This window comes from Microtus oregoni, unplaced genomic scaffold (assembly GCF_018167655.1).
Source record: "Microtus oregoni isolate MIOR12 unplaced genomic scaffold, Mior012 000065F_ref0000479, whole genome shotgun sequence".
NCBI lineage: Eukaryota > Metazoa > Chordata > Mammalia > Rodentia > Cricetidae > Microtus > Microtus oregoni.
The window spans coordinates 7428222-7454647 of record NW_024543875.1 but is presented as its reverse complement, the minus strand read 5'-3'; the positions used below and the strand labels follow the sequence as shown (position 1 = coordinate 7454647).

At 50.5% G+C, this 26426-nt stretch overlaps 1 protein-coding gene across 3 annotated transcripts in view; it reads right to left on the bottom strand.

Annotated features, from left to right (window-relative positions):
* Nucleotides 1-26426, bottom strand: part of Nfatc1 (nuclear factor of activated T cells 1) — a 111669-nt gene that overhangs the window by 24260 nt on the left and 60983 nt on the right. For 2 of the 3 annotated variants that reach the window (XM_041640859.1, XM_041640860.1), the window contains exons 8-9: nucleotides 24322-24454; nucleotides 10316-10990 (exon numbers count right to left, since the gene is read on the bottom strand). In XM_041640859.1, the coding sequence (XP_041496793.1) occupies nucleotides 10316-10990; nucleotides 24322-24454 (808 nt within the window). The remainder of the gene's footprint in view (nucleotides 1-10315; nucleotides 10991-24321; nucleotides 24455-26426) is intronic. The other variant, XM_041640861.1, reaches the window with a different exon arrangement.

The window sequence follows — 26426 nt, the reverse complement described above, 5'->3', positions numbered from 1 at the left end:
GGTGGTATTTTGCTTTTCGGGTGTGAAGCCAACATCACATTACTGGGAAGAACTTCACCTGGAGATGGTGTGCTATCATCTATTTACGCATTGTCCACCAGGCCCAGTATGGTACAGGCTTTTGCCTATGTAGTCCCATCCTGCATTTGTCTCTGGTTCTTTGGTGATGTTTTCCTCCGGCGTTCATTTACTGTTATAATCAAGCATCAGCAGGGCGGTGCTCCCTCTGTGTTTTCCGGAAGCTTGTGGAACACTGACATTATTGTGCTCCTTGTAACGTTTGATGCGATTCATCAATGAAGCTGTCCGGGCCTCAACTGTTCTTTATGGTCATATTTTAAAATTATTAATTTACTTTCTTTGCTTGCTATAGATCTTTTCATATCCTCCTGTTTCCTTTTGAGCCAGGTTAGGTAATTTGTGTCTAAGGATTTTTCCATTTTATCCTGGTTGTCAGATTTGTTGGTACCATGTTATTTATAGTAATTCTTTATAATCCTTTTAGTAACTACAGAGCCAGGAGGGATTTCACCTTTTATTTCTAACTTTTTTATTTTTAATCACACGGAAGATTTATCAATGTCTTTATTTTCAAAGAGTAATCTTTTGGCTTCTCAAAATCAATATATATAAGCTCATTGCTTTGCTTTGCACTCTAGGCAGAACTCCGCTCTGGAATCTCCCACGTGCACGCTTTCTAGAAGGCTCTACCTGCACCTCTTGGGTCACGCTTGCTTTCTTTCCTGGCTCATTTTATGTGCAATCGTTTTGTTCTACTGAGAAATGAGTACTGCAACACCTGGCAATTTTGGTGGTCTACATCTTCCTTCTGTTCTGGAACTTTCTGCTTTATTTCCTATGGGGCACTACTGCACTACCAATTTAGAACTGCAGTCACAAAATGCTCTAATTAATGGTATCGTCACTGTATTTTTAACAGCAACACTTGTTTTGTCTTGAAGTTTGTTTTATCTGGTATTAGTTACTTTGACTATGGTTTAATTGAGCCACCAAAAGTGAATCGAGGTTTGTTTTCCAGGTGGTGGTACTGAGAGGTGACACCATCAGGAGATGGATCCAGTATGTGATGGTCTGTCCTTTAGAAGGGCTGTGGAGTCCCAGTCTCTCTCTCTGATTTATTCTATGCCTGATGAGGAGTTCCCATCCTCATACATTTCTGTCATGATGGGATGCAGCTGAGATTGGCTCCTCCCAAAGTGGCCTGCTCTAGCACTGTGTGAGCCTGCCCTTTCGAATAATGATTAAATAAGCCTCCTATAGGCAAGCCTGGGCCAGGCCTTCATCAGCCACAAAAGCTGGCTGAACCTCACCTTAGTGCAACTTCTCCAGGGCTGTTTGGTAAGGTGTCCCTTTTCCACCATTAACTATCAGCCTGCTGCTATGCTCAAATCGAAAGTACGTCTTTTATATGTATCACATAGATGGATCCTAATTCAGTTCCTAATTCAGTCTGGCAATCTCTGTCTTTTTTATTGATGTGCTCAGTCCATTTACATTTAATGCAGTGCTGCTGTAGATAGGTTTAGGCATGGCACTTTTCCATTTGCCATTTCAGGTTACTCTAATTTAGTTCTTAGTTATATATAAACACTTTGACATGTTATATATAAACACTTTGACATGCTACAGCTCTTTCTTACCCATTCCTTTGTGAACTACTGTCATATAAATGATGTATTTTTAAGACTGTTAAGTCCACAAGTAATTTTATAACCATTGTTTTATACAGTTTTAGGTCAGAAGAAATGAAAATCTGTCAATATCACCTTTTTAATATAACTTTTTCCAGATATTATAGTGGGTTTTAATGTCAACTTGCCACTAATTAGAATCTTCTGAGTAGGGAGCCTCACCTGAAGAGTGTTGTGATTGTTTTGATTGACGTGGGAAGATCCACCTCTACTGTGGGTGACGCCTTCTGCTAGCAGCCCAGATAGAAAAGGTTTGGCAGAGGGAAGGTAACTTTTGTTTATTTGACCTCCCTTCTCTCCTCTTTTGAGTTAATGTGCCCTGCTGTTGTTGAGGTCAGATTTACAAGATTTCACAGCACTCTAGGGACCAGTGGCTTCCCAGAAATCTTTCAGGGTCCTAGCACCAGATTTTGGACTGCTGAACCAAGTAGTCTTGTGGCCTGAACAACTACTGGTGGCTCTGCCCTCCAGTGAGAGACAGACACTGTGGGGCTACTCTGATGCTGAGTCACCCAGCTTCGAGGACCGTGTACCTACTAGGTTCTTAGCTCTGAGGTGTGAGTCTGCTGCTGGTACTATTTCAAACCTGACTTAATAAACATGCGTGCACGCAAGCGCGCGCACACACACACACACACACCATCCTATTAGTTCTGTTCCTCTAGAGAATCCTGACTGACACAAGAACTTTTTACTTCCTTGCATGAATCTGCTGTCAGTCTGTATGGCTGCTTTTAGTATTTCTGTAGGTCAGAGTCCCTGGCAAAGCATTCTGTGTCTCCTGATTCATCTGAAGAAAAAAAAAAAAACCAACAAACAAAAAAAAACCCAAAAAACAAAAACCCAACAACCTTATTTCTCCTTCACTTTTGAAGGCTAGTTTTGTCAGAAGTCTTCCAGGTTGGCAGTTCCTCTCAGGGGTTTGAATGTACAGGCCCCTTGTATCTGCATCTACAACACACAGGGTCTGTCTCCTACACGGTCCATTTGAAAGGTCTGTCCTGCATCTTTCAGGATTGCCTCCTGTGACTCTGGACATTGGTCATGATGTATCTAAGTGTGAATCTCTCTTAACTGATCTTACTTGGAGTTCGCAAACCTCTACAGATGTCTAGAATCATTCCCACCAAGTTTAGGATGCTTCCCTCCGCTTCCTGCTCCAATCCTTCCCTACTCTCCTGCTCCAGTGTTTACCTCCCTCCCAACATGCTTTTGTCTGCACACCTGTGCCATCCCCAAGTCTCTAAGACCCTGCTTACTTTTAAAAAATAGTTTTTATATTTATTCATTTATTTTGTGTCTGCAGAGGTATGGGGTGCATGCTGCACAATCTGCATATGTGGAGGTCGGAGGACAACTTGCAAGAGTCTGTTCTGTCCTTCCACCGTGTGGGTCATAGGGATGGAGCCTGGTCATGGCAGCAGATACCTTGCTCACTGCATCATGGGCTCTGCTCAATCTTATCCACTCCTTTTGCTTTCGATTCCTCAGACTGGATAAAGGTTTGATCTTTCCCTAAGCTTGCTGATTCTTCTCTTCCACCTGAAATCTGTTGGTTCAACACTTTGAGGAAATGTTTAAGTATTGATCTTTTCAAACCCAAGAATTTCTACTTGAGTCTCTTTAAAGTTTAGTCTGTGTCATTGCTGATATTCACTATTTGGTGAGATGTGGTTATCACACTTCAATGTAACTAAGTGTTGTTTCCATTAGTCCTTTGGATTTAATATTTAAATAGCCAATTTGAAAAGCCTTTGTTACTTAGTTTAAGATTTGAGACCTCACAGGGACATTTTCCACTGGTGTAGTTTCTCCTCTTTATGAGACACATTTTCTGTTAATTTGCATATCTCATTTTTTTGGCCTTAGGATTGGGCACTATAGATAATATATAACAGCAGCTGTGGGTAAAGGCTTTCATCCCTCAGGAATTGTTACTGTGGTGCATGGGCCTCTTGTTCATTTGGCTGCCGACTGTCCTGGACTAATTCTTTAGATTCTGTATTCCTTGCAGGCAGTGATGCAAAACCTTCAGTTCCCTTTTTAGAAATTCTTATTTGCTCATCAGGCCTCTTTCCTGGGGCTCGGATTTCGGTCTGCCGAGCTGCTGGTCTGCGGATGGTCAGTCAGTCAGGAGGTTTTTCTAAGTCCTGAGCTTTCACCGGGAAATGCTCCACGCTTGCCTTTAACTGCAGGATGCGGGCCAGCTTGACTTCTCTTCTGCTTGTGTGGTCTTGAGGCGGCAGAGGCGAGGACCCGGCCTCTTTTCCGGAGCATACACATCCATTTGTGTATGTGCGGCTCTCTGGGCTACTGAGAAAGGTCCCAGGGCTTCACCTGACCCTGGGCTGGCTTGCCCACTGACACCACAGTGCTGAGTGGCTTCAGTGTCACCATCAGTGAGTGGAGGCAGTGGCAGGTGTTTTCCAACCTGAGACTGGGACTTGTCCAGTAAGCTTAGGGACCAAGCTGAGCTCAGACAGCACATTGGGTTTTGGGGATTCCAGGCTCTCTCGCTGTGGTAAGCTGTCAGTTCCTCGTGCCATGGGAAAAAGATGGGGGCAGGTGACCCCAAGATAAGACAGGTTTCTTGAGCACAAGCTTTTCAACTTGCCGCCTTCCCCTTTTAACTTCTAGATTCCCAACGTGGAGAGTTGGTCGGTTTGTGAGCATCGCAGTTCCTCGGGGATGGCTGACATATTGAGATCCTCTGTCCTTGTTCTGGAACATCTATCCCTGTTCCATCTTCCACCTTTGCCAGGCTAGCAGAGTACTTCAGAGCACCAGAAGAGATTCTGTGGTGAAGAAACCAATACAGAACAGGCTCCTCGGTGGCTCTAGGGCCAGCTTATGCCAGAGGAGAGTGTTTGCTTGCGTCTCTCGGTGGTGGGAGGGGTATTCCATGGTCAAGTTGAGCCTTAGGAAGACAGTACGCTGGAGTTCCACATCTGCTGCTCAGGATGGTTATATATTTCTAGAAGCTTCAGTTGCCTTTTGTGCCCAGAGAAGTGAAAATGGGCATCTTCCCTGCTCACGGGATGGGGAGGTGTGAGAAGTTACACATGCCACTGCCGTGCTCACACATCGCTGCCCCTGGTCCTCTTGTGTGTTAGCATCATGTGTCAGCCTGGGCCAAGGGCGATGGTTTTAGCATCGGTGGGAGGGCAGTCACTACGATTCCAGCAACCAGTGTTCTTCTCCACTCGGGGAAAATAAACGCTCAGCTCCCCTGGGTACCCTGCGGGTCCTCTCGACCCCCTGGATCACAGAAGCAAGAACACACTCTCACATCTAGAAGATTCTTTAGACAAGTTCTGTGGCTCCAGCAGCAGGACTGCGTAGAGTAAGGGACCCTGCCAGTTTTCGGGAACAACTGTGGCAGAGATCTCAGAGGGCACCACACTCCTGATGGCCACCAACCACTGGCCTCATGGAATGTGGTGGACGTACTTCTAAATACCACCCACACTTGATGGTTTTGTGCTCTGGAGCCAACAGAGCGGACCATTGTTCCCTGGCTCACAGATCTGCAGAATCAACAGGACGCGTGAAAGAGACACGGCCCAGAGGGCAGAGCACTGCTAGATAAACCGACAGACGCGGAGAACCACCCTTAGGATGCTCTGGGAGGGTTTTAACCTGTTTAGAGGAGAAAGGGGCATTTCCATACGAGAAGACTGCCTGCACATTCACAGAACACACACGAACGCATGGCTGCTGTTTAGTGCTTGCCTATGAGAAGCAGAAGTGCCACAAACGCCCACACAGCCAGCCACCTCAAGATTACGTCTGAGCATCCTCCTGGCCTTGAATTTCTGAAAGATCTTTGACACTAACTAGCATAATCTCGAGGCCCACGGAGCCTTTCTAGCTCTTGCGTTTAGCTTTTTTCCCCTAACCTATTGTCTTACTTCAAATTACAATGCCACAAATCAAGCTTGGTAGACTGTTAATAAAGGCTGATAGCCATATATTCAAATTCCCTGCCTCGTAAGTAGACATATGGGACTGTAGGAGAACACCACAGTTAAAATCCAGGGTAACCCCAAGTACTTTACGTATAGCATATACCATCTAAGCTATGTCACTGGAAGCAGGGCTGAGTCAGACCTCGGCTCCGGCCCCTCATGCAGCACAGGTGCAGGGTGACGGCCCTCCTCCGGCCCTCCTGCCATGTCAAAAGCACAGACACTGTAAGTCAGAGGCTGCCAGCCTGCAGAAGCAGCACCAGGACTGACCCAGGGTGACAAACACACCCCTTTTAGAAAGTCTGACTCCACAGACAGCCTAGGATCCTCGCCACCTGCTGGGCCTGCCTGCATGGAAGGGACTGAGAGCCCCCGGACTGCAGAAGGGCTCTCCGCCCGAGCCCTGCCTCTGACTCAGAGCACACACTAACCCCTCATCCTTCCCAGCAAGTCTCCTGGTAGCAGCCGCCTGACACTCAGAGCAGCCCTACAGGCGCGTGTCTAGATACAACTGAAAGATTTAAGCCAATGTCTGCTTTCCCGACGCCCTGTGGTGTGCACGAAGGCTTGGAAAACAGCCTTCTGTGGTTCGCTCGCCCTGCAGGGAGCAGTTGGAAACTCCACCACGCAGCAGCTACAGGCCTGGGCCTGGTGAGCTCATGAATGTTGGGAGATCCCTCCCTTGGGGACTCCAACGAGCTACTTAAGCAGCCTGCTGGTCGACACTGCCTACGGCAGTCGCCAACTCTGGTGGTGTGCGGTATAACTTCTGTGCCTCCCAGTTCATGGGCAGGCACCCCAGGGCATGGAGTATTGACTTGACGAGATGAATGCACGGCTGAATTCTTTCTCCTATCTGTCATGGGGTGGCCTGTGTCTGCCGTATTCATGACTTGGTGTGTTTGATCGCTGTATACAGGCTCTTGCCATCATTGCTAGCAACGGGGAAGGCTTGGGTCTGGGCAGGCTGCCAACTTAGTCAAACTTTCCATGAGGAAAGCTTTTTGTTCTCTTCCAGAGCAGCTTAAGCTCAGGAAAGAAGGGGAGGGCGAAGAAACTCAGCCAGCCAACAGACACGGCTGGGCTGTCTGGTCTACCTGCTTGTTGTTTTAATGACATCTAGACTTCTGGACACCCAGCAGCCACCGCCAGGGCTGAAAGGCCTGATTGTGGTAGAGGCCGCAGGGTGGTCACCATAAGTGTGTGTATGGGGTGCAGGGTTACAGAGACCAAGAGGCTAAGGCCTTTAGGCTGCCTCAGTCAAAGAACCCAAAGCAGGCTGGCTACATGGCACAAACGTAGTTCCGTGCCAGGGTCTCATCTGCACAGATGTGGGAACAAACCCTATATGCCTCACGGTATTTTAGGAGTTTCCAGATGTACTTGAAGCAGGAGCTTTGTGTGTAAGGGAGGCGCTCACACACGTGACCTAGAGGACTCATTCCAACAGGAACACCGCCACACGCTTCAGTCCCGTGACAGGCAGTGTAAGCAAACACTACAGAAACAGTCAATGTGTGGCTTCGGTGGGACCTTCTAAAGGTCTGCCTTTCAAATCACGTGAGAGCCTCAGTGCTAACACCTTTGAAACCTAACCATGGCAAGTTTAAATGAAAAGCCCAAGTCTTATGCAGAGTGTCGAGACAAAGAAATTACCACCGAGGCTTCTGAATGGGTCAAATACCTTTTCAGCAAAACTTCAGAGTGGAAATGAAAAAGACCCCTGGAAAAGGTGGGATTGGTTTTCTATCCATAATTTAAATGACTCCTTAGATAAGGAGACATTTGGGAAGTGTGCCGCCCTGAACATCCTCATGTGTGGCCTGCAGACCCAATGACGTGGGGCACACCATGTGCTGTTCACGTAGGCACTAACTTCCCAGTGTCCTCATGATGCCAGTGCTGAGAATTTGTGCGTATGGAGAGCTGCTGGTACGCAACCACCAGAGTTCATATTTTAGTACTGCCTTTTCCATGTTCTCAGAAGGCAAAATCAAAAGGCCAAAAAGCCACGTGAGAACCAGTATGTGAGCAAGATCCCCTCCCTACCTCCTCCCTCTCAGGCGGGGCAATCATAGCACCGCATCGTGAACCCCTGAAGCCCACAGACGTATTAAAGGAGGTCCCTAAGTGCCGAAGGGCTGTCTGTACGTCAGTCAACCCTCCTAGACTGTTCACTGCCCATCCTGTGCAGCTCGGGAACCTCTTGGTCACCAGTTTGTCCCTATGCTCCTCCCATTAGTGACTCTGTACTTGGAGACCCAGCATCACTCTGGAGAGGGCTGAGTGCCTTCTGATAGCTGAAGAGGGAGATTCCAAGAGAGGGCAGGAGCCTGCAGCCTGACCTTCTCACATGGCCCAGGGGTCCAACCTAACAGCCGGGAGGTGATTACCCCCTGAGCCTTCCTACTTTCAAATGAAGTTTCCCCCTGCCCCGCCCCGTGTACCTCTCCCTGTTGGGTAAATTGATGACCGACTTCCTTTAAATAGGGGGTTTGGGGAAAATGGAATCTGGCTTTCCGAATTAGATCTTGTGGTGGTTTCTGCTCTCTCTTTGTTCCTTCCCTGGGGAATTTAAACTAAGACCCCCTGGAAAAGACACAGCACCCAGGACAGGTACCCATGCCCAATTCTCGGCTCCTCTTCTTCACCTTCATTTCCTGTAGAGGTTTCCTGTTTTCTATATCAGCACCTCTTTTTTGCACCCCAACATGTGAGACTCTTGAAATGTTCTCTCAGGGACACAGTAAAAGTCAACAAAATACGTCCCGTGCCACGTGTGGGCAGTCCTAGTCCCGAGTTCTGCTGTGTCGCTTCCTGGACACAGTGTCCTCTCCTCCCTGAAGGCTCACCTGCTCTCATCCCATGCCCACAACAAAGCCCTGTCTGACGTAGGCAATGCTGGCCTCTGGGTCAGAGGGAAGCCTGGTTAAGACCGACTTCCTGTCTCTGGGCCAGAGGGCACTGCCCAGATGCGGGAGTCCTGGGCTGGCTGGTCACGCTGCCTCTGACCAGATGACAGTGATCCCACAGGCTTACACAGGCACTGGGTGTAGAAGGCGGGACTCTCGACACAGACACCAATGCCCATCCTGGACACTGTCCACCTGGGCAGGTACGAGGAACACAGGCAGAATCCTCAGGCTGAGGAAGCTGCTCTGGGCACCGTCACTGTGATCCTAGCCCTGAGTGACGTGTAAGCAGAGTGGTGTGGAGGTGGATAAGGGTAGCAACAGTCCTCCGACCTGAATCCAAAGAGAAGAGACCAGAGAGGCCGGGAACCTCTCAGGAGTCTATGGGGGCTTATTGGGGGCAGATGAACATGTCTAACAAATGCACTATGGAGCGGGACACTGGGTTCTAGGTTCAAGAGCTGAATATATTTTTGAGAAAAAAACTTTTGCATGAATCATTCCCCCAAAGCTTTAAGTTATGGATTTGGAGGGAAATGTTCAGCAAGAAGTTTTACAACTCTGAACACAAGATCCTTGTCAACCAAGTGCCCGGATGCCAACACTGGGCCTGTCCACAGGGAGCTTGGGATATTCTCTCATCCCTAATAAAGCTCATCCCACACCCAAGGTATCAAGGAGAAGGTGCAGAACCTGGGACTTAGTACCCTCTTTCAAATGTTCCTCCCAAATGTTCCCTTGGAAGAAAAGGAGCATCAGGCTCACAGACAGAAGCACGAAGAAGAGAGATGGAGAGGCTGCAAGGCCTCAGCCTCAGAGACGGGGAGCTGAGCAAGTCCTGGCCTGGTCCTGGGCCTCACCTGACTCCAGGTGCAGCAAGGAGCTGGACCTGTTCCAGGTGTGGAGCTCTGCACCCGGCCTGGGAAACAGCCCACATCTGGGGAGACCAGCTGGCCTCCGTGGGGGCCCAAACACCCACAAACTATCTGAACAAGCTGGAAAACACCGCCGAACCCACTCCCAGTGGGCAGTGTGTCAGTCACATGTCTGGCCACTGTGGCAGTCACGTGGTCAGGAATTATCACTTGACAGGAACAGCAGCAAGGAGTCCAAAGACAGAGTTACAAACCCGCGCAGAGCAACAGAGACACACCTGGTCACGCTCATGTTCAGCGATCCTGTGCCACCACACACAGCTGGGCACAGCTGGACAGACTACATCCAGTGTGTCCCTCTGCCCAGAGCAAGCCATATTGTCCCAGAAGGAAATGCCACATCCTACCAAAGCCTATGGGGACAGCCACCTTGGCTCCCAACCTCTGGGCTCATGACACGGCTGTCACATTTGAACATCTGTAGATGGCTGCCTACAGTACCATTGCCTTGAACTGGGCATTGACTTAGACACTCTTCTCTAGCAAGCTTCTAGATGCTCGAACCACAAAGGCCACACTCTGTGACAGGCCTTTTCTGATGTGACTTTCTGAGGGTCACCTGGACAGCTATTCGCTTCACTTTTCACACCAAATCCAAGTCTCAAGTTAGAACCAATATTGCTCAGGCTGGGGTTGCCACGATTACCAGAGCAAAACCACTGACATGCAGCCTGCTGGCTGGAGATTGTTCTGCATGGCACAACATGGGGACTGTCTTCCACCCATGTCACCCCTTCCTTCCCAAACTCCATGGCTGTGCACACACCTGCTCGGCTGCAGGCACTTACCATCGTCCAGGTACAACTGGTCCAATTCCTCGGGCTCTTGCTTGATCACTACAGGAATAGGGGCCAAATTATGATCACTGTCCTCACGCACCGCTGGCAGTGCGGCTGGAGATTCATTTCTTTGAACCTTCTGCGGTTGTTGCTGCTGGTGGCCCACATCAGGAGGGAGGGCTGAGGGCTGTAAGCAGGCTGGCTCGAGGGCAGCAGGCGGAAGTGGAGAAGAGGGGCTGTTGGGACAGAGGACTTGTTGGCAACCAAGGGGACAGCTACTGTTCACATGTGGACTCACCTGCGGCTGCAGCCGGGCGGGCGGGGGCTGCTCAGGCGAGTTGGGCTGCACGGCCATGGGTCTCGGCACTTCCTGCATGGCGGGGACCTCCGAAGCTGGTGGCTGAAGTCCGAGGTGACCACTGTGGCCTGGGCTGGTGAGGCCCTTGGTGTAGGCAGTGGAAGAGAGCTCATGGAGCTTCGGACTTGCGTCGGGAGGCGTGGTCATCAGTGCGCTCCTCTGTGAGCAGGGGGCAAAGCCAGCCACGAGGCAGGAGCCGGGGTTGGGAGGCATGGTGAGCTGTTGGCTATAGTAGGGCCTTGGCAGAGGACTAAGTCCCTGGCTCATTGGTCCACAGGTCAGAGCTGGCTCAAAGTCGTCCGTGGGTTCCGTCTTTATAATTGGAACTGTGAGGAGGAAAGAGCAAGTTAAATAAACCTAAGTTGTAGCTGGGTAGGCTAGGCTGTGGCTAGGATACCCCGTGCAAAACAAACAGCGTCCTGACTGAGCCCCTCTGTCTCTGCCGGTTCTCCCACCCAATTAAAAACAGGGTGAGTCACTGGCTGAGAAACTCACAGCTGGTTCTAATACAAGGAGGACTGCTTTCCTTGGAATTTCCCCCAGCACTAGCATGCTATAAAAATCTATTTGCAAATGGCAGTGGGAGCTTTGGGCCCGAGGGCCCCATGGATTTGTAGCAATCAAAGTGAAAACTTCAGCATGGGTATTGCCGCAATGCTGCTACTGACGGCTCTGGTGAGTCTGTCAGTGCGGAAAACCGAGCAGCACTGAGTTGGCTTCCGTGAGCCTCCAGAGGCGGATAGCCATCTGAGATCGTCGGGAAGCCGGTAGACGCTGAGCCAGAAGGACACTGTGCACTCTGGGCAAGGGCACCATGTCTCCCATGCATGCCTTCTGGTTCCCACACCCAAGTGAGGACTCTGCAACTAGCCAGCCCCAGGAGACCAGGCAGCCCCAGGAGACCAGGCAGCCCCAGGAGACCTGGTAACCCCAGGAAACCCCACAGCCCCAGGAGACCCTACAGCCCCGAGCAGGGCCTCCCGGTTCTCCCTCTCTACTTTTAGCAAGAAGGCCCCCAGTTCAGGCAAGAGCCACAGAGACAGGTAACCTCTGTGGCCTGGAACTAGCTCCAGAGCAGATGCCGGGCTTTTCCTCAGGGCCTGAGTTTCTACAGGTTAGGAAGCGAAGGTCCCGGGCAGAGGAAGAGGTGGCACACAGACCCTGGGGTCCTAGACAACCCCCCGCCCCAGCAGCATTGTGCTGCATAAGTCATGTGCATGATGAACACTCACATAATTCTCTATTACATCTCACCTCTGCACATGCTGCGCATGGCTGGGTCTGGCAGCAGGTCAGCCACCTAGGGACTGCCCAACCACTGCGGCCTCTTCAAGAGGCGCATACACTCCACATACAAAGACACGTGCCGCAAAGGGAGGCCCGGCGTCTCCGTGAATAAATAAAAGCATATTTGCATTTTGAGGAAAAAGTCTTTAGCCAAGGTCTGCGCCAGCGGGAATGTCCATGTGTTCTTCGTTAGAGCCTGGCCTCTGCGCCACCAGCTGCTGTGAGGGATGAAGGCACAGCTCTTCTTTTTTTTTTTTTTTTTTTTTTTTTTTTTACGTTGGTCCTGTTGAGCCATCACAGAAGGCACAGCTCTTCTGAAGCCTGCCTCCACTGGGAGCTTCCTGGGAAGGGCAACCTCCCTCACGGCACAGCCCCCACTGGGCGCCTGGAGGCTCTGCCCTGGACGTGGGCTGGGGCAGGTTGTGGTTTTCTGGTCTAAGTGCACCCTCCTCACCTCTCGGTACTCAACGCCAGTGGCTCAGCCTCTGGAAAGCAATAGAGCCATTGGCTGCCACAGTTCCCTCATTCCATTCTCATTCACTCTGGTCTCTAAGACTTCTCCCGGCTTGAGCAGATGAGGCGGGCTCTGCAGCAGCCGAGTCTCAGGAGTCGCTGACGTTCAGACATTCCGTCTGAGGTGACAACAGTGGTTCGTGCTGCTCAGACTGTCAGTGTGAGACGCTTGTGTTCAGCCCAGAAGCCAAACTTGGCTGACGCAGCACTGGGCTCTTCAGGTTTGGGTTTTACATGCAAGTTCAGGCGTCCCTAGGTGTGACCCCAGGATGATCCCATGCTGGCTCATTCAAAGAGTGTGACTTGTCAGCTGACAGCTAACAGAGAGTTGACCCTCATGTGGTACCCCAACCTTCTTCCGAGAGGCTGTGGGTCCCCTGCTCATGACACTTTGCCATGGGCTTTCCATGACTCGGGAAACCAGGTTGCTTGCACTGTGTTCATGTCAGAGATGCTACATACATATGGTACCAGGGTGACTAGCCAGGAGTCAGAGGTCAGTCAGTCACGTGAGAGAGTGGGGAGGTGGGCCATGTGCTGCTAGCATTTCCTGTGAGTCAAACATGACAGAGAGGGGACATGGGGGCCTGGCAGTGGGCTTTATGGGTGGCCTCCTGACAAGATCTATAAAAGTTCACCTGCCTGGAATCCAGGGTTGACCTTCAAGCCATCCCAGGGTGGCAAGGAGGAAGGGACCCTTGAACAGGAGCAGGGACCTAGTCACATAAGAAGACCAGATACAGTTGAGATGGCAGTGCCTCGGGCTCCAGATTACTTGTAGGTAGGCACTTGGAGGCTTGATCAGCATGGGACCTGGAAGAGCTCCTCTCCAAGTCCTTCCTATTGTCCTCCCATTCATGTGGTCTTTAGTTGTCTAGGGAGCTCTGGTGGAAGAGGGACCACAAGGAACAGAATCTTCAAGGCCAACTCCTCACACACAGAGCTTCCTAGAAAAGCCTCGGGGTGAAGGCTTTTCAACTAATTCAGCTCAACAGTCAGTCATCCTATCTGTCCTCTCGCCTAGGCCAGGGAAATCCCAGGTTCAGGCAGGTAACAGGCTCCTTTCTCAGCAGGTTCCCCAACTGCTTTGTAGGCTGGGAAGCTCTGCTAGGAACAAAAAAGATGGCTGGCATCCTGGCATTTAACAAAAAATGGAAGGAAGGGAAACCCATCCCTCTGACATTAGAAAGTCGAATATGTGAAATCAGCTGTGGGTCCCACCCTTCCTAAGGACGGCATCTCCCAGGAGCTGCCGAGGAGCAGGAAGCCCTGGCCATCTGGGTTCTGCAGCTTGCAGTGAAATGTGTTATTCAGGTACTAACTCAGCTCCAGGCACGATCCCGTCTAGACAGCTCTGTGGGGGTAAAGCCGGGCTTTAGGAACGACCCCCCACTCAGCAGCAGTCCAGCTGGCTCAACCACATTGTAAATGCAGAATTGGCAAGAAACAGGTAGAAGACAGGCCCTGAGAGGCACCTGGAGGCAGAACCGTATCCAGCCAGTCTCTGTGAGCACAGGCCTCACCCGAAACAGGTACCCATGTTGCTGAGAACGCAACTAGACCAGCAAGAAGGCTCCTGGGTAGGAGTGGTTCCATTCAAAGCCCATAGCCATACATGATAGTCTAAATGAGACTGGTCATTTTCAGAGCTGGTGTTTTTTAAACTGTACATGACTAGAAGGTGGAATTATTTCCAGACTAAACTGCTCTCTGTTCACGTCACTGGGTCCCCAGCCAGGTCCCAAGGCCAGTGAAGCAGCCTATAAGATCTGTAAAACCAGCCCCAACTGTCCAGCATGACATGAAAGGCACAGTCCCAAACACAGCTGCCCAGGACATGCCAGAGAATGTAATTTACCTGCCACACAGGGGCAGGGACAGCGAGCGTGGGCTGGACCTGGGGCCAGCAATCCAGAGGCCAGGCACAGTGTGGGTGTGGTGGTTACTCTGGGGAGCCCTGGAGATTCTGCTGTTAGGACCTTTTGGAACTACCTCAGCCCTGAACCAGCGCCGCATCTTGCTGACCACCTCAGAGTTTTCCTGGCATTCGGTCGCCTGGACAAGAAGAATGTTAAAGACTGCCTGGCTACAGGAACATGAGTCGTGATGGTCTCAGTCGGACTCCCAAGCTTCTATCTCTGGAGGGGCAGAGTGGACCAGGATGGGGATTTGTGGAGGAGCCTATGCAGTCCCTTTTGGGGACCAACACCTCACTGCAACCCCTTTTCCACTCTGGCCGCTGTCTCTTTCTTTCTAACCATCTGGGACAGCGACATCAGTGCCATTTAAGAACTGCCACACGACCACCCTGGGGATGTCGCCTGTTTGATTGGACAGAGGGAGACAAAGGCTTGGGAACTACCATTACAATAACACTATCTTATATCCAGGTCCATTATCCCCAAAGCTAGACCCCAGCTCAGTGTCTGGGTTCAGGGCACATGGCAATGTCACACAGCTCCGCACAGAGGGAAAGAAGGCACAGTGTTTTCTCCTAGCACCTGCTGACCCTGAGGTGGCAAGCCTGATCCCTGCCCTGAGGACACTGCCACGGTCCCACACTTGACATATTCATCTCTGATGGAGGCGGCTGGGTCACATGCCATTCAAAGATGGAGACCATTGATGATTGGGTGGTCACTCAGAACAGCTGAGGACAGCTCGGAGCCAGAGTGGCCTACCCCTCTGGCGGAAAACTGAACCAAGAGTCATATTTTGTTGCCCTTTCCTGAGGTTCCCCACGGCTGCCTCCTCAACTGAAGTCACATACCACCGCTCAGAGTATCCATGAAAGTCCTACACGTCTCAAGACTGCCTGTGTCCTCTGCATTTCTCATGTGGGGTTGAGGGCCTTTTAGGACATTTCCTATTAGTCAGGAAATAGAACACGTGCTGTGCAGAAGTGCAGGCTGTGCAGGCTCTGCTCTGCCTCCTGTGCCAGAAGGAAGCAGGAATGTGACGCAATGTCTCCAGGCTAGGCCGGGTGGGGGGCAGGTAAGGGGATCCGGTGCCTGCCGTGTAGCTCACTGCAGGGCTATGCAACGGCACACCGAAAACATCACATTACCCAAGCTGTGAGTTTATAATACATGGTTTATTACGGGGAGTGAGCACACAGAGGATTAATGGCAATCTTTTGGGCCAGCTGTCAGGTACAAAGAATGCCCTCATGAAGAAGGTGGGCTGCCGGCTCCTGCTGGAACTGGGCCTTCACACCCAGTACAACACAATGCCGTATCTGTGTTGGCGGTGAGAGGTGTGTGTCATCATGCGTACCTGACGTCATGGGCACCTGACAGCCGTGCACCCTTAGTCCAGCAACCTTGTACAGTACAGTCCCTTGCACGGCGCAGAAGGACTCTCCCAGGCAGTGCTGGTGTGGGGAGCCCAGTCCTCACAGAGACTAGGGACAGCTGCCAGCTTTGGCCTGCAGTCACCTCAGAGTTTGTGTCCTGGGTTGGGATTTACTGGCTTTCAGAATTCCTCAAATCATGAATAGGTGACACCACCAGAGAGAGACAGATGCTCAGATGTGTGATGGGGAAAGCTCACTCCTAGTCCCATAATATCTCGCACCTCCTGCACTGATGGTCTGGGGGCCAAAGAGCCCTAAAGAGAATCCCTGGCCTCTAAACTTGATACTTAGGCCTAGCAAATGCTTTCCTTTTCCTACATGGCAATGAGTGGAGGATGCTGCCCAGTGAGACCAATAGGCTTCGTCTGGGTGCCACTGGGCAGTCACGTTCTGCTGGTGCTCCACTCCTAGGCCTCACATGTTCTTAGCCTCTTGACATGTCCCTCCAGGTCGGGCTGGGAGACTGGGAAGCTGTGCTTCTAAAATGTCTTAGAGGCACACTCTAAAGTTGCCTGCTGCGCACAAGGCTCAGCAAGAGCCAGGGTCTCTGTGACTCAGAGCGGAGGCACTCTCTACATCGTGGCTAAGGAAACTGTGGGTTGAATCCCTCCTGGGACCGGGGCTGTGTGTGTACACCGAAGGCTCCCAGGAGATCCAGCTCTTCTGTGCTTAATAGCCACAGCCCCTCTGAAGCCATCTACACGGTGAGTCTGGAAACAATTCTGCCTAACTGTCCTAGCTCCCTCTGCTGCCCCATGTCCCTGTGTGCTTGCTAGTGGACAGCTGGTTCCTACCACCCACACCTCACCCAGGAACTTCCGTGTGTATTTCATGAACACCCACTGAGGAACTTAGGTGAATAGAGAAGAGGCAGCCAGAAGGTCCTCAAGAGGACCCAGAAGAAGAGATGGAGGCTCTTGGTTCACAGTTTGGCCTTGGGTCTTAAGACTGACCACCTCAATGAGGGAGGGGTTGACGCCAGCTCTCCTGTGCATTAACATAGTGTGTATCTTCCTGAGAGGAGTCTGAGATGTCTCAAGCACGATGTGTCACGCTGGCTCCAATAACCTCCAGCTGGACTGGAATGTGGCTCGCCCAGGGTGCAGGACACACTAGGTTTGACTGCTGAAACAGGGAGCAGGGTAGAGTATGACCTTTCTCCAAAACAGGCAAGAGGAACAAGGAGACACTTTGATGGGGTGATGTGGGTAGGTCTTTCATCCCCTCTTGGGATGTCCACAAAAGGGGCCTGGTGACACGCACAGACTATGCATCTGTGCTTGAGGGAACCTGCATGTGTCTACTGTGGACCAGAGCCATGCGGATGGGCCTGGTCCTTGCCTGGGATTAGTCAAACATCACACAGGCCTTTGTGCAGACAGACGACAGACAGACAGACAGAATGGCTCCTACTTTAAAAGCATTACTCTGGGGTATTGGCTCCAGGCTCTACCTCACAAATCCCAGCCATTTTATTTGGGGAAAGACGACAGCTTGCTAAGAAAATGTGGACAACTGAGCAACCTTGCCAGCCAAGCTTCACTGACATCTGACTCCTGTGCCCCCAGTCCTCTCGCTCTGTAGAAGACCCAGCACCTGACACATGAGGTGTGTGTGCACCAAGGGAAACCACACATTGTGTCGACGATGCTTTTGTTGGGTTTCTGTTTAAGTATGCTTGCCCAGCTCAAGCCTCAGTGTGTGAGGTGCCCCTGCATACTAAGTGAGAGATCACCGCTTGCGAATGCAGTCATCACCCACGAGACAGGATGGAAATTCTAATGACCGAGGTGTGATCATTGGGCTAATTCAGTCCTACAGCTTAAGGCTCTACCAGCTCTGAGTCAGTAGGACCTGTCTAAGGATTCTGAGGCAGAGCTGTGGGTACACAGCCTGCTTCACCAGGCATTCTGGGCATCTGTCAATCACAGGCCATACCTTACTTCTAAGCTCTGAATCTTGAGAAGCTGGGAGAACTTGGAGGCCCCCCAAATTCATGAAGAACCAAGTCCCAACAGGACTACGTGGAGATGGGGCTTTTAGGCCTCCCATAGGGTTGGTGACTAATGTTTAACCAGCTGGTGGTATCTTGTCACCGTTGTGGAGCAGGTAATCGGGGACCTTTACAGAAGCCCTTCAGTGAAACATGGCTATGGGCAAACAGGCACCCGATACCGTCCCATGGCCTTCCTAGTAGCATGCTCAGTCCAGGCGGGCACTTCTGCCATGCAGGCCACCTTCCTCTACACCTGCCTTTTCAGGCACACTCAAGTGTTCTGTCTCGAATTACTTCACTAACTATGTTTCCATACAAAAGAAGTTTTGTTCAAAGTCTAAAATTCCTAGAGAACAGAAGTCAGATTGTCTTCATGGCAGAGTGGCATTAAAGCCCGAGTCTCACCATCAACATCAGCAGCTCAGGAATGACAACTCAGGGGCAAGATGTCAGGGGTAAAGAACACATAGAGCCATCCAAGTCCAGGCCAAAAGGCTTCACACATCTCCTGCTGAGGGTCCACAAATTCTGCAGGTCAAGGACCCGAGAGCTGGCAGATGGACAAACACACCTGTCATCCAGCATACAAAACGGCTATGCATGTGTGTGGCTTCCAGCTTCCTGGGAACATGGGAGTTAGTCTCCCAGAGAGCTTAGACCTGAACCGAGGGATGTATTGGGGGGGGGGGGGGGCGGTGCTTAAGGAATGGAAGCTATCCCCAGCATATGCCAAGGCTGGCTGACTCAAGCCTTTTGTACACCGCCTCATTAGTCTTCTCGCCTGTCCTGCAGGTGAGGGTTGGGAATATCCCCTTTACAGAGCATCAAAGGGCTCCTTTGATAGCTATTAGACATGTCACTAGGTCCTAGTTCCCAGCAAGGGAGCAGTTCTTGATCCAGAGAAGGGAAATGATTTTACTGTCTGTGAACACCAGCCACTGCCCACATGGATCAGCTGGGACACAGTCAGGTAGAAAGTGATAAAGGCCATTTATGCTCCATGGCAGTGGTGGTCAGAAAAGGCCACACACACACATTCATCAGTGATGTTCTATCCAATAGCTGCTAGAGTTTCTCTTTGTGACGATAGCTCTCCCTCCAGCGGCTGGGGCTCAGGGGCTGCGATACCACATAGGACAGAGCTGGGTGGGGCAGCCAGGGACCTGAAAGTACTGCACAGGCAGCATCTGGCAGGCAGCTCTGTTGGCAGAACACAAGTGGAGCTACCTTCTGCCCACCCCCCTGCCCATGCATGCCTAGGTACTCATCTCCTTGGGTGTTCGGCTCACTCTGACTCACATTTTTGTTTGTTTTTGGTGGCACATGGCCCTTAGATTTCTAAACAAAGCTACCTTCCTGCTCTCCATCCTAATGGGCTATTGTGTCCTGTTATCTCTCCATGAGAGGCCACAGGGCAGGGCTCCCGGAGCCTCCCTCTCCAACCCTTCCTTCCCCAGCAACCTGGTGTCACATAGGTTCCATGGTGTTCTCTCTCTCTCTCTCTCTCTCTCTCTCTCTCTCTCTCTATCATCCTATGATCTTCAGGACAACCTCTACTCTTCAGTTCCTCCCCTACATGAAAACGGAAAGTCCACAGATGCAGGTGTGTGCACACAGTTATATCACGTGGTTAAGAGGTCTACATCTCGGTGCCATTATGTTAGCATTTAGGCAAGGGTGCCAGTAACTCTCACTCCAACTTGAGGCCTTCTGACAGCTGGAAAGACCTGGGAGACCACAAAGATGCAGAAATAAATGGCTTCTTTCAGTGCCCAACATTCCTCATGCAGAAGGCTGGCATAGGGCAAGAGTCAAATCTCTCGGTCACATTGGTATCAGGATGAGAAACAGATCCCTCCTCCCTGGAGATGGATTTGAGAGTTTAAGGGATCAGGACTCCATGATCCAGATGTCTAGGCAGCCCTTGGCCATTATCCCAAATGCTTACTGGCCAGTGTCACCTGAACATTGAGGCACACACCTACCACAGCTACAACGGCCAGTTAGTTACTGAGGTCATTTGGGAGTTGAGAGTAGTTGCCACCTGCAGCTCCAGGAGCCGTAGACAGCTCTCCCTTACCCAGCCTGCCCTCTGCTATCTTCACGAGGACTTTATTTAGCTTGCAGGAAGGAAATCAGGCAGCACAGTCCCTAGAATTAACACACTTATATGGCACACACCACATTGTGATCCCTGTTGTTTGAAGTCTTCAGGGGCTCTTTAAAGAAGGCAGGGTCAAGCTGAACGATGGCAAGGGAGGGAAACTGTCCCGCCCTTTATCCTAAGAGCTATTGTGTTCTGTGGCCCCTCCTAAGACACCCTTGGAGCAGGGCAGTCTTGGTCCTCTTCTCCAGCTCCAGGCTTCTAATAGGAGAGCGGCTGCACGAGAGGCGGTGGGTACACAGGCAGACAGCCATAAACTGTGCTCAATTCTGCCATGCCATCATGGTCTCTGAACCCAGGCCAGGGCAGTTACAAGTTGAGGCCTGATATTTTCATTGCAGTCATGTTTGTCATGGTCAGGGCAGTGACGAAGCTACAGGGCCCACGATGCCAGAAATCCACCATAAGGTGGGAGCTCCACTTCTATGGTTGGGCCCAGGCCCTCTACTAAACTGCATCCGCGTCTCCATGATTCTAGAGCCTAGTGACACAGCCAAGGACCTGGAAGAAGGAGTCTCATGGTTGCCCCTATTCCTCCGAGATGGAAATGTATCTCAGTAACTGGCATATGAACAGAAAGATGCACTTTTTAATAACCAGGAAGGGTTCAAGAAAGTAACTTGTGGTATTTTATTCTCTAGGTCGCACATGGCTCCACCCAAGAGTCCACACAAAGAAGTGTGTGGCGGGGTGGGCCTCAGAGATTCAGGGACTCCTGAGCCTAGGGCAGCTCTGTCCTTCCGGGCTTCACCTGCTCAGGGGGTTGCTTGCCTGACACTGGTTCCGCTGGAGTGCTTTTACTGTCCTACAGTCAGGCACTGGTCTCTGCCACCAGGCCAGTCCCCAGTGCTGGGGGTGGGAGCAGGTGTCCTGGGCTCACGACAAGAAGCACTCACTCTCACCTGCACAGCCCTGCCCTGGCTGGGAAGGGCAGGGCTCCTAACCACCTGAAACGGCTTCAGATGAGGTGACAGAATTTCAGAACCCCACAGTTTATTTCCATTTATCTTTTCATGGTATAGAAACACTGACTTTGGGGTGTGTTTTCAAGATAGACCGATTCTCTTCTGAGTACCCCTGCAGCTGATTTTTGCCATGTCTACTTGGGAGAAAGAAGCTCTTCTGAAGGCTCAGACTAGCAGAGATGCTCATCCTGCAACTCCCACACCCACTTATCACTCTGTAATTCTAACTGGCATGTTGGAATAAGGGCTTGGACCTACACATTCCTGGCATAGCCGCCATCTCACGATGGTGTCCATCTCGGTCCCTTTGGCTCAGGGAGGAAGATAGTATATTCCCCTTGCAGGGAGAAAAGCAAAACCAGTGACAAGCAAGAGACTCGGGAAGCCCGGGAGGCCCTCTCTGGCTGGCTCTGGGACTCCGAAGCCTCCTCTCATGTTGCAGGTGCTTTTACCATCTGGGCCTGATGACTATCCCAGAGACACCACAGGGCCCGGTGCAGGATTTCCAATGGGATGTTCACGGTCTGCAAATGGTGCCTTGCATTCAAGTGGAAACTCTTCCCGTTAGACACACCCCAAATGGGGGCAGGGAAGGGAGAGGCCAAACTGCCCTTCCAGGGCCACCGCAGACCATACACCAAAACCATCGCTCCCCCACCACCACCCCAGAACCTAGAGGTCCTAGAACTCATCCGATTATTCTGCCACCTGATCCCTATCACGGTTTTACTTTGAGAGTAAGGAAGGAGGAGGATGGTACACAAGGTGGGTGTCAACCCGTCGAGCTTATGGGGCAGAAAGCTAGTGGCCAAAAGGTGTCCCTCCTGCCTCCTAAGGAGCAGAATACCTTGGGCACTTTGATTTCCCACATCCTGAAACTCAGAGGAGCCGGAACAAAGGGCAGTTTTGTGGAAGAACAGGACCCTTCCACAAGGGGTCTGATGCGGTCCTTTGAAGCAGCCTCACATCTAAGTTTGAAGGAAAACTAAAATGAGCTTTGATTTTATATGTCTATGGAAGAAAATGAATTTCACAGGTAGGGTTTAAAAGGATTTATTCCTGCTTCCTCAAACACCTAACAGCATATTTTATGGCCTTGAGAACCTGCATCCATAGTGGTCACAGGTACGTGACATAGGGATGTACGTGAAGTCCACTTAATAGTACAGGAAGACTTGGGGGGAAGGCTTGTAACTTCACAACCAGTGTCTAAGGAGCAAAGCACAAGCACTATGGACCCAGGTTAATTACGAGCTCTCAGGCCCTGGAGGGTCTCCAGGACTCAAACGCATCGATCCAAGAACACAGGTGCTATGAATACAGCCCTTTGTCAGCGTCAACGTGCTCAGAGACACATCCCCAAGCAACAGATGGCACAGAGCACGAGGGAGAGCGCCAGACAGAACACGGGACACGGGAGCGGGAGTTCTCCATCTGTGTGTTTATTTATTTAAAAAAAAACAACAACAACACATGTTGATAGCCAGCCAGGCACCAGGCAATGAATAATGCTGGGGTTCAACCCTGCGATGGCCAAGGTCTCTCTGAAGGAGCTCACAGTCTAGTGGTGTGGAAACATGGCCAGTCCCCGGGGCCATGCTGCTGGTGGGCAGCCATCTTGGGGCTGGAGGCAAGAGTCGGGGCAGCAAGGTGAAAAGGTTGAAGTCGGGACCATATGGCTGAACCCAGAAGGGCTGAGGAAGACCTGCACCACGCAGGAGGTGATGGGCAGCTGGGAGGTTCCAGCAAGAGGCTTTGCGGACTGTGGGAGGCAGGCTGGTGCAGACCAAAGTGTGGAGCAGCTGGCTTGCCTAGATGCTGCCTCCATGTGGGGTGGCAGTGTAGGAGGCAGTGGTGAACTTCGGACACCAGGCCCTGGGGCCTCACTCCACACACTGCACCACAGAGCCCCCCCCCCCCCCCCCGACACAATGCTTTTTACTAAACTGAGCACCGTACAGAATCTCTATCAAGGACTCAGATATGCCACCAAACAAGGGAACATTAATCTTCATGAAATTTCTACATTGTTTTAGAAAATAATTTTTTTTTCTTTATAAGGTTTAGACCTTTGTAAATTTTGGATCAACCATGCTTGAAGTATAATCAGGACACAATCATTGCATTTTCAAACAAATAAAAAAGACCAAATATTTGTTTTTGTAAGAAAGGTTGTACATTATTTCATGAACGAAAAAGCCTTGTGGAATAAACTGTAGAGCAGTGGCAGGATGGGGTGTGGGCAGCTGTGCTGAGGCTCGCCATGGTTCTCACAGTTGCTTACACGGATGCCCTTGTATGGGAACTTAACAAAGTTATTGTTCTAGTTTTGAAGGACATCCCTAGGGCTTGCCTGATAAGACCGTTGATTTCAGCATCTTAATACCGATTTTTCTTACTAAGATATTCCAAATGTCTTTACACTTCAAAAAGAGACCCTGAAACCTTAAAAAAAAAAGGAAAATCTTGATTTTACTAAGACAGCAATGTGGCTGCTTTCACAGGTAGTGAAAGTCCTGCCTTGGACAGGGCTCTTAAATGATATGCATATCTTAAGGTTTTGGGGGGGCGGGAAGCAACAGTATAAAAAGGTTGTTGACATAGCTGAGCTTACTCAAAATACAATAGAGCTCAGGATAACAGCCCACTCTGCTCTCTGCACACACATCCTGCCACAGGAGAATGGCCTGCACCACACAGGAAAACCCCGGATGCCTGGGACACACCTTTCTACAAGCTTAAAGAGGGTTTTTTTTTTTCCAAAGCAAAAAACCAAAAACAATAACAGTATTTTCTTAAATAAAACAGTCTAGAAAGTTGAAACGGTGAGCTGATCATATCTGAATGAAAAGAAGCCATTCCCCAAATGAGCAAACCCAAGCAGAAGACCTCCCATCTGAAGGCGTCCCGTCACCAGGGGATGGCGTTATTAAGCAGGGACCCTGCATGCGGTGTGGGACCATCGCTATAAGGACAACACTGTGTATGTTCCCCAATGGCTGTGGCAGGCTTATTTTTGAAGCTACCTACAAAATTGCTCTAACAAATACTTGTTCTACCCCAAAGACTCACAGAGGGTAGATAGATATACCTCGACCTCATCAGCTTCTGAGTGCTGCTGCTTGGCCGCTGAGCGTTTGCAAAAAGGCTAGCAAGTGATTCCCCCAGCATGCACCAGTCACAGGCAAACACACCCAGGCTTCGCTTTTCTTTGAGTGGAAGGGCGACTTGGTCTTGTGAATAGGCAATCACGTGGTGTGAACAGAGCAACATAGCCACACTGTTTTTATAACAACATCCTCTCACGGCCTCTGTGGCTTAGTAAAAGCCTCCTCGCCGCTCACTTTCAGAGCTTAAGGTTAGAAAGACAGCGTTACCATTGGCAGGAAGGTACGTGAAATGCTGGTACTGGCTTCTCTTCCGCTTCCCGTTGCAGACGTAGAAGCTGACTTGCACAGGGCTGGTGATTCTCTGGTTGCGGAAAGGTGGTATCTCCACCACCAGGGAATTCTGGTGAGAAACAGCAGAGAGAAAGAGGCAGTCAGGACCTCACAGACCAGAAATGCTTTGTACTGAGGTATTGCCATCAACTCAAACAGCCGTCTCTGGCTACCCACAGGGCCTCCGACAGGGACTTTGGTATGTAACCCGTTCAGGTTTGATCACGAATTGGCTATAAGGTGTACTCACAGGGAAGAGGAACCCTGAATTCCCACACTAGAGGCTGGAAGACTTTTATGCTGGAACAGAGCCCAAGAAAAGAGAACCCACGAGCATCTCTCAGAGAGTGGAGTCACCTCCCTGCTACTGGGGTAGCAGATTCTAGGGACTACTACTGCCCCAACATCCAAGGCCCAGTGACCTTCAAACAAAAAGAATTGCTCTCGGCCTACTTGGAGACATGAGAGGGGGCATTCCTTGTGGACACTGTCCAGAGTGAGCTGCAACAAAAGTCGTGGTGTCCGCCACAATCCCCAATTTCCTCAAAATGAAGACAAAGCCGCTCTCAGTCCAGGACCCTGGAACCACTGAGAACACAGGGAAGAAAATACTAGACAGCTTGTGGTGGCTGGGGCTTTCTTTCCTGTTTTTAAACAGAAATATACAAACTTTGGACATGTTCTTTCAAGGGCAGACAAAAATGCAAGGCACAAGCCCTTGGAACTCAGTGGAAATATCCAAATGTAGACAGACTCCCGAGGGTGCCTGGTCCTAGGTGAACCTGGAGCTTGGCACAGTCACGCTAAAGAGAGCCAGTGCTTCAGAGGGCTATACCACATTTCTTCTGGCGATTTCAAATCCATAAAGTTTCTTCATTTTGTTTCTTTCATGTGATTTCAGTTTAACAGACCAAGAAAAATATATATCAGAAAATCCATGGTATCATTTCTTTTGTAAAGTAATTAACCATAGCTTGTTATAATGGTAGCAAATCAATTGCAGCAAACTTTATTGAGTTGTGTTAATAATAAAACCTCAGTAATAGAAACAGAAATCAGGAGAACTTCAGATCCAGCCTCTTGAATTACAGAGAAAGAGCCCTTAGACATCAGCACCAGGGCAGGACTGGCCAGAGTGTGCTGGGCTCTGTCCCCTGGAATCCATCCCCCAGGACGAACTCACTCCAGCAACCTGCTGCAGCTGTTGCATTTCCTCCCCTTCCTTTGAAAGAAATGAGGGTGGGGGAGGGCAGGTAAAAGGCGTGTTCGCCCACGCTACATGGTCGGCTTTGTTGGGGGCTGCCCCAAACTGTGGCGACTCAGGTCTGGGCTGTGTCCAGCTTTTAGTGGTCTCACTGTGAAGCTTGAGTTCATTCGGGCGAAAGGACAGAGATGGTCACTGGGTGGCTTTTAGGACGTGCTGCATTGAAGAAGGAAGCTGCAGGTACAGCTGTCACTCAGGGGCGGCAGCTGCTGCCACGTAATGAAAGAAATAACTCTTCAGAAGGAAGCAAGGGAAGACACAAGGAGGCACATCTTGTTGATGCTTAAGCTGAAGCCAAAGAAATAAAGAAGGAATAAAAGGAAGAAAGGAGGGAGGGAGGGAGGGAGGGAGGAAGGAAGGAAGGAAGGAAAGAAAGAAAGAAAGAAAGAAAAGTCTTTGAAGCCCCTGAATAAGGAATACAAAATGGCCTCGAGTGCCGCCAGGCTCTCCTGCCTGGCACGTCAAGGCACTCCCCTATACCAAGACGGCTTCCACAGGAGCTCCGCCCTAGGACACAGGGGAGGAGCTGGATGAAATGTGACCTGAAATCCAATGATGGGGCTTGTCGACGCTGTCAGAGACAACATGAGCTGCAGTTAGCGCAGGCTGCCTCAAGTTCATAGTCTTAGTTTATGCAAGGTGTAACCACAAACACAGCAGAAACCCATCTTTGAAATATCTGCAGATACAATGTGTGCGCAGTGCATGTATGTTTGTGTGTGCCTCTATGTGGTGTGTGTATGTGTGTGTGTGTGTGCGCGCGCGCGCGCGCCTAGGC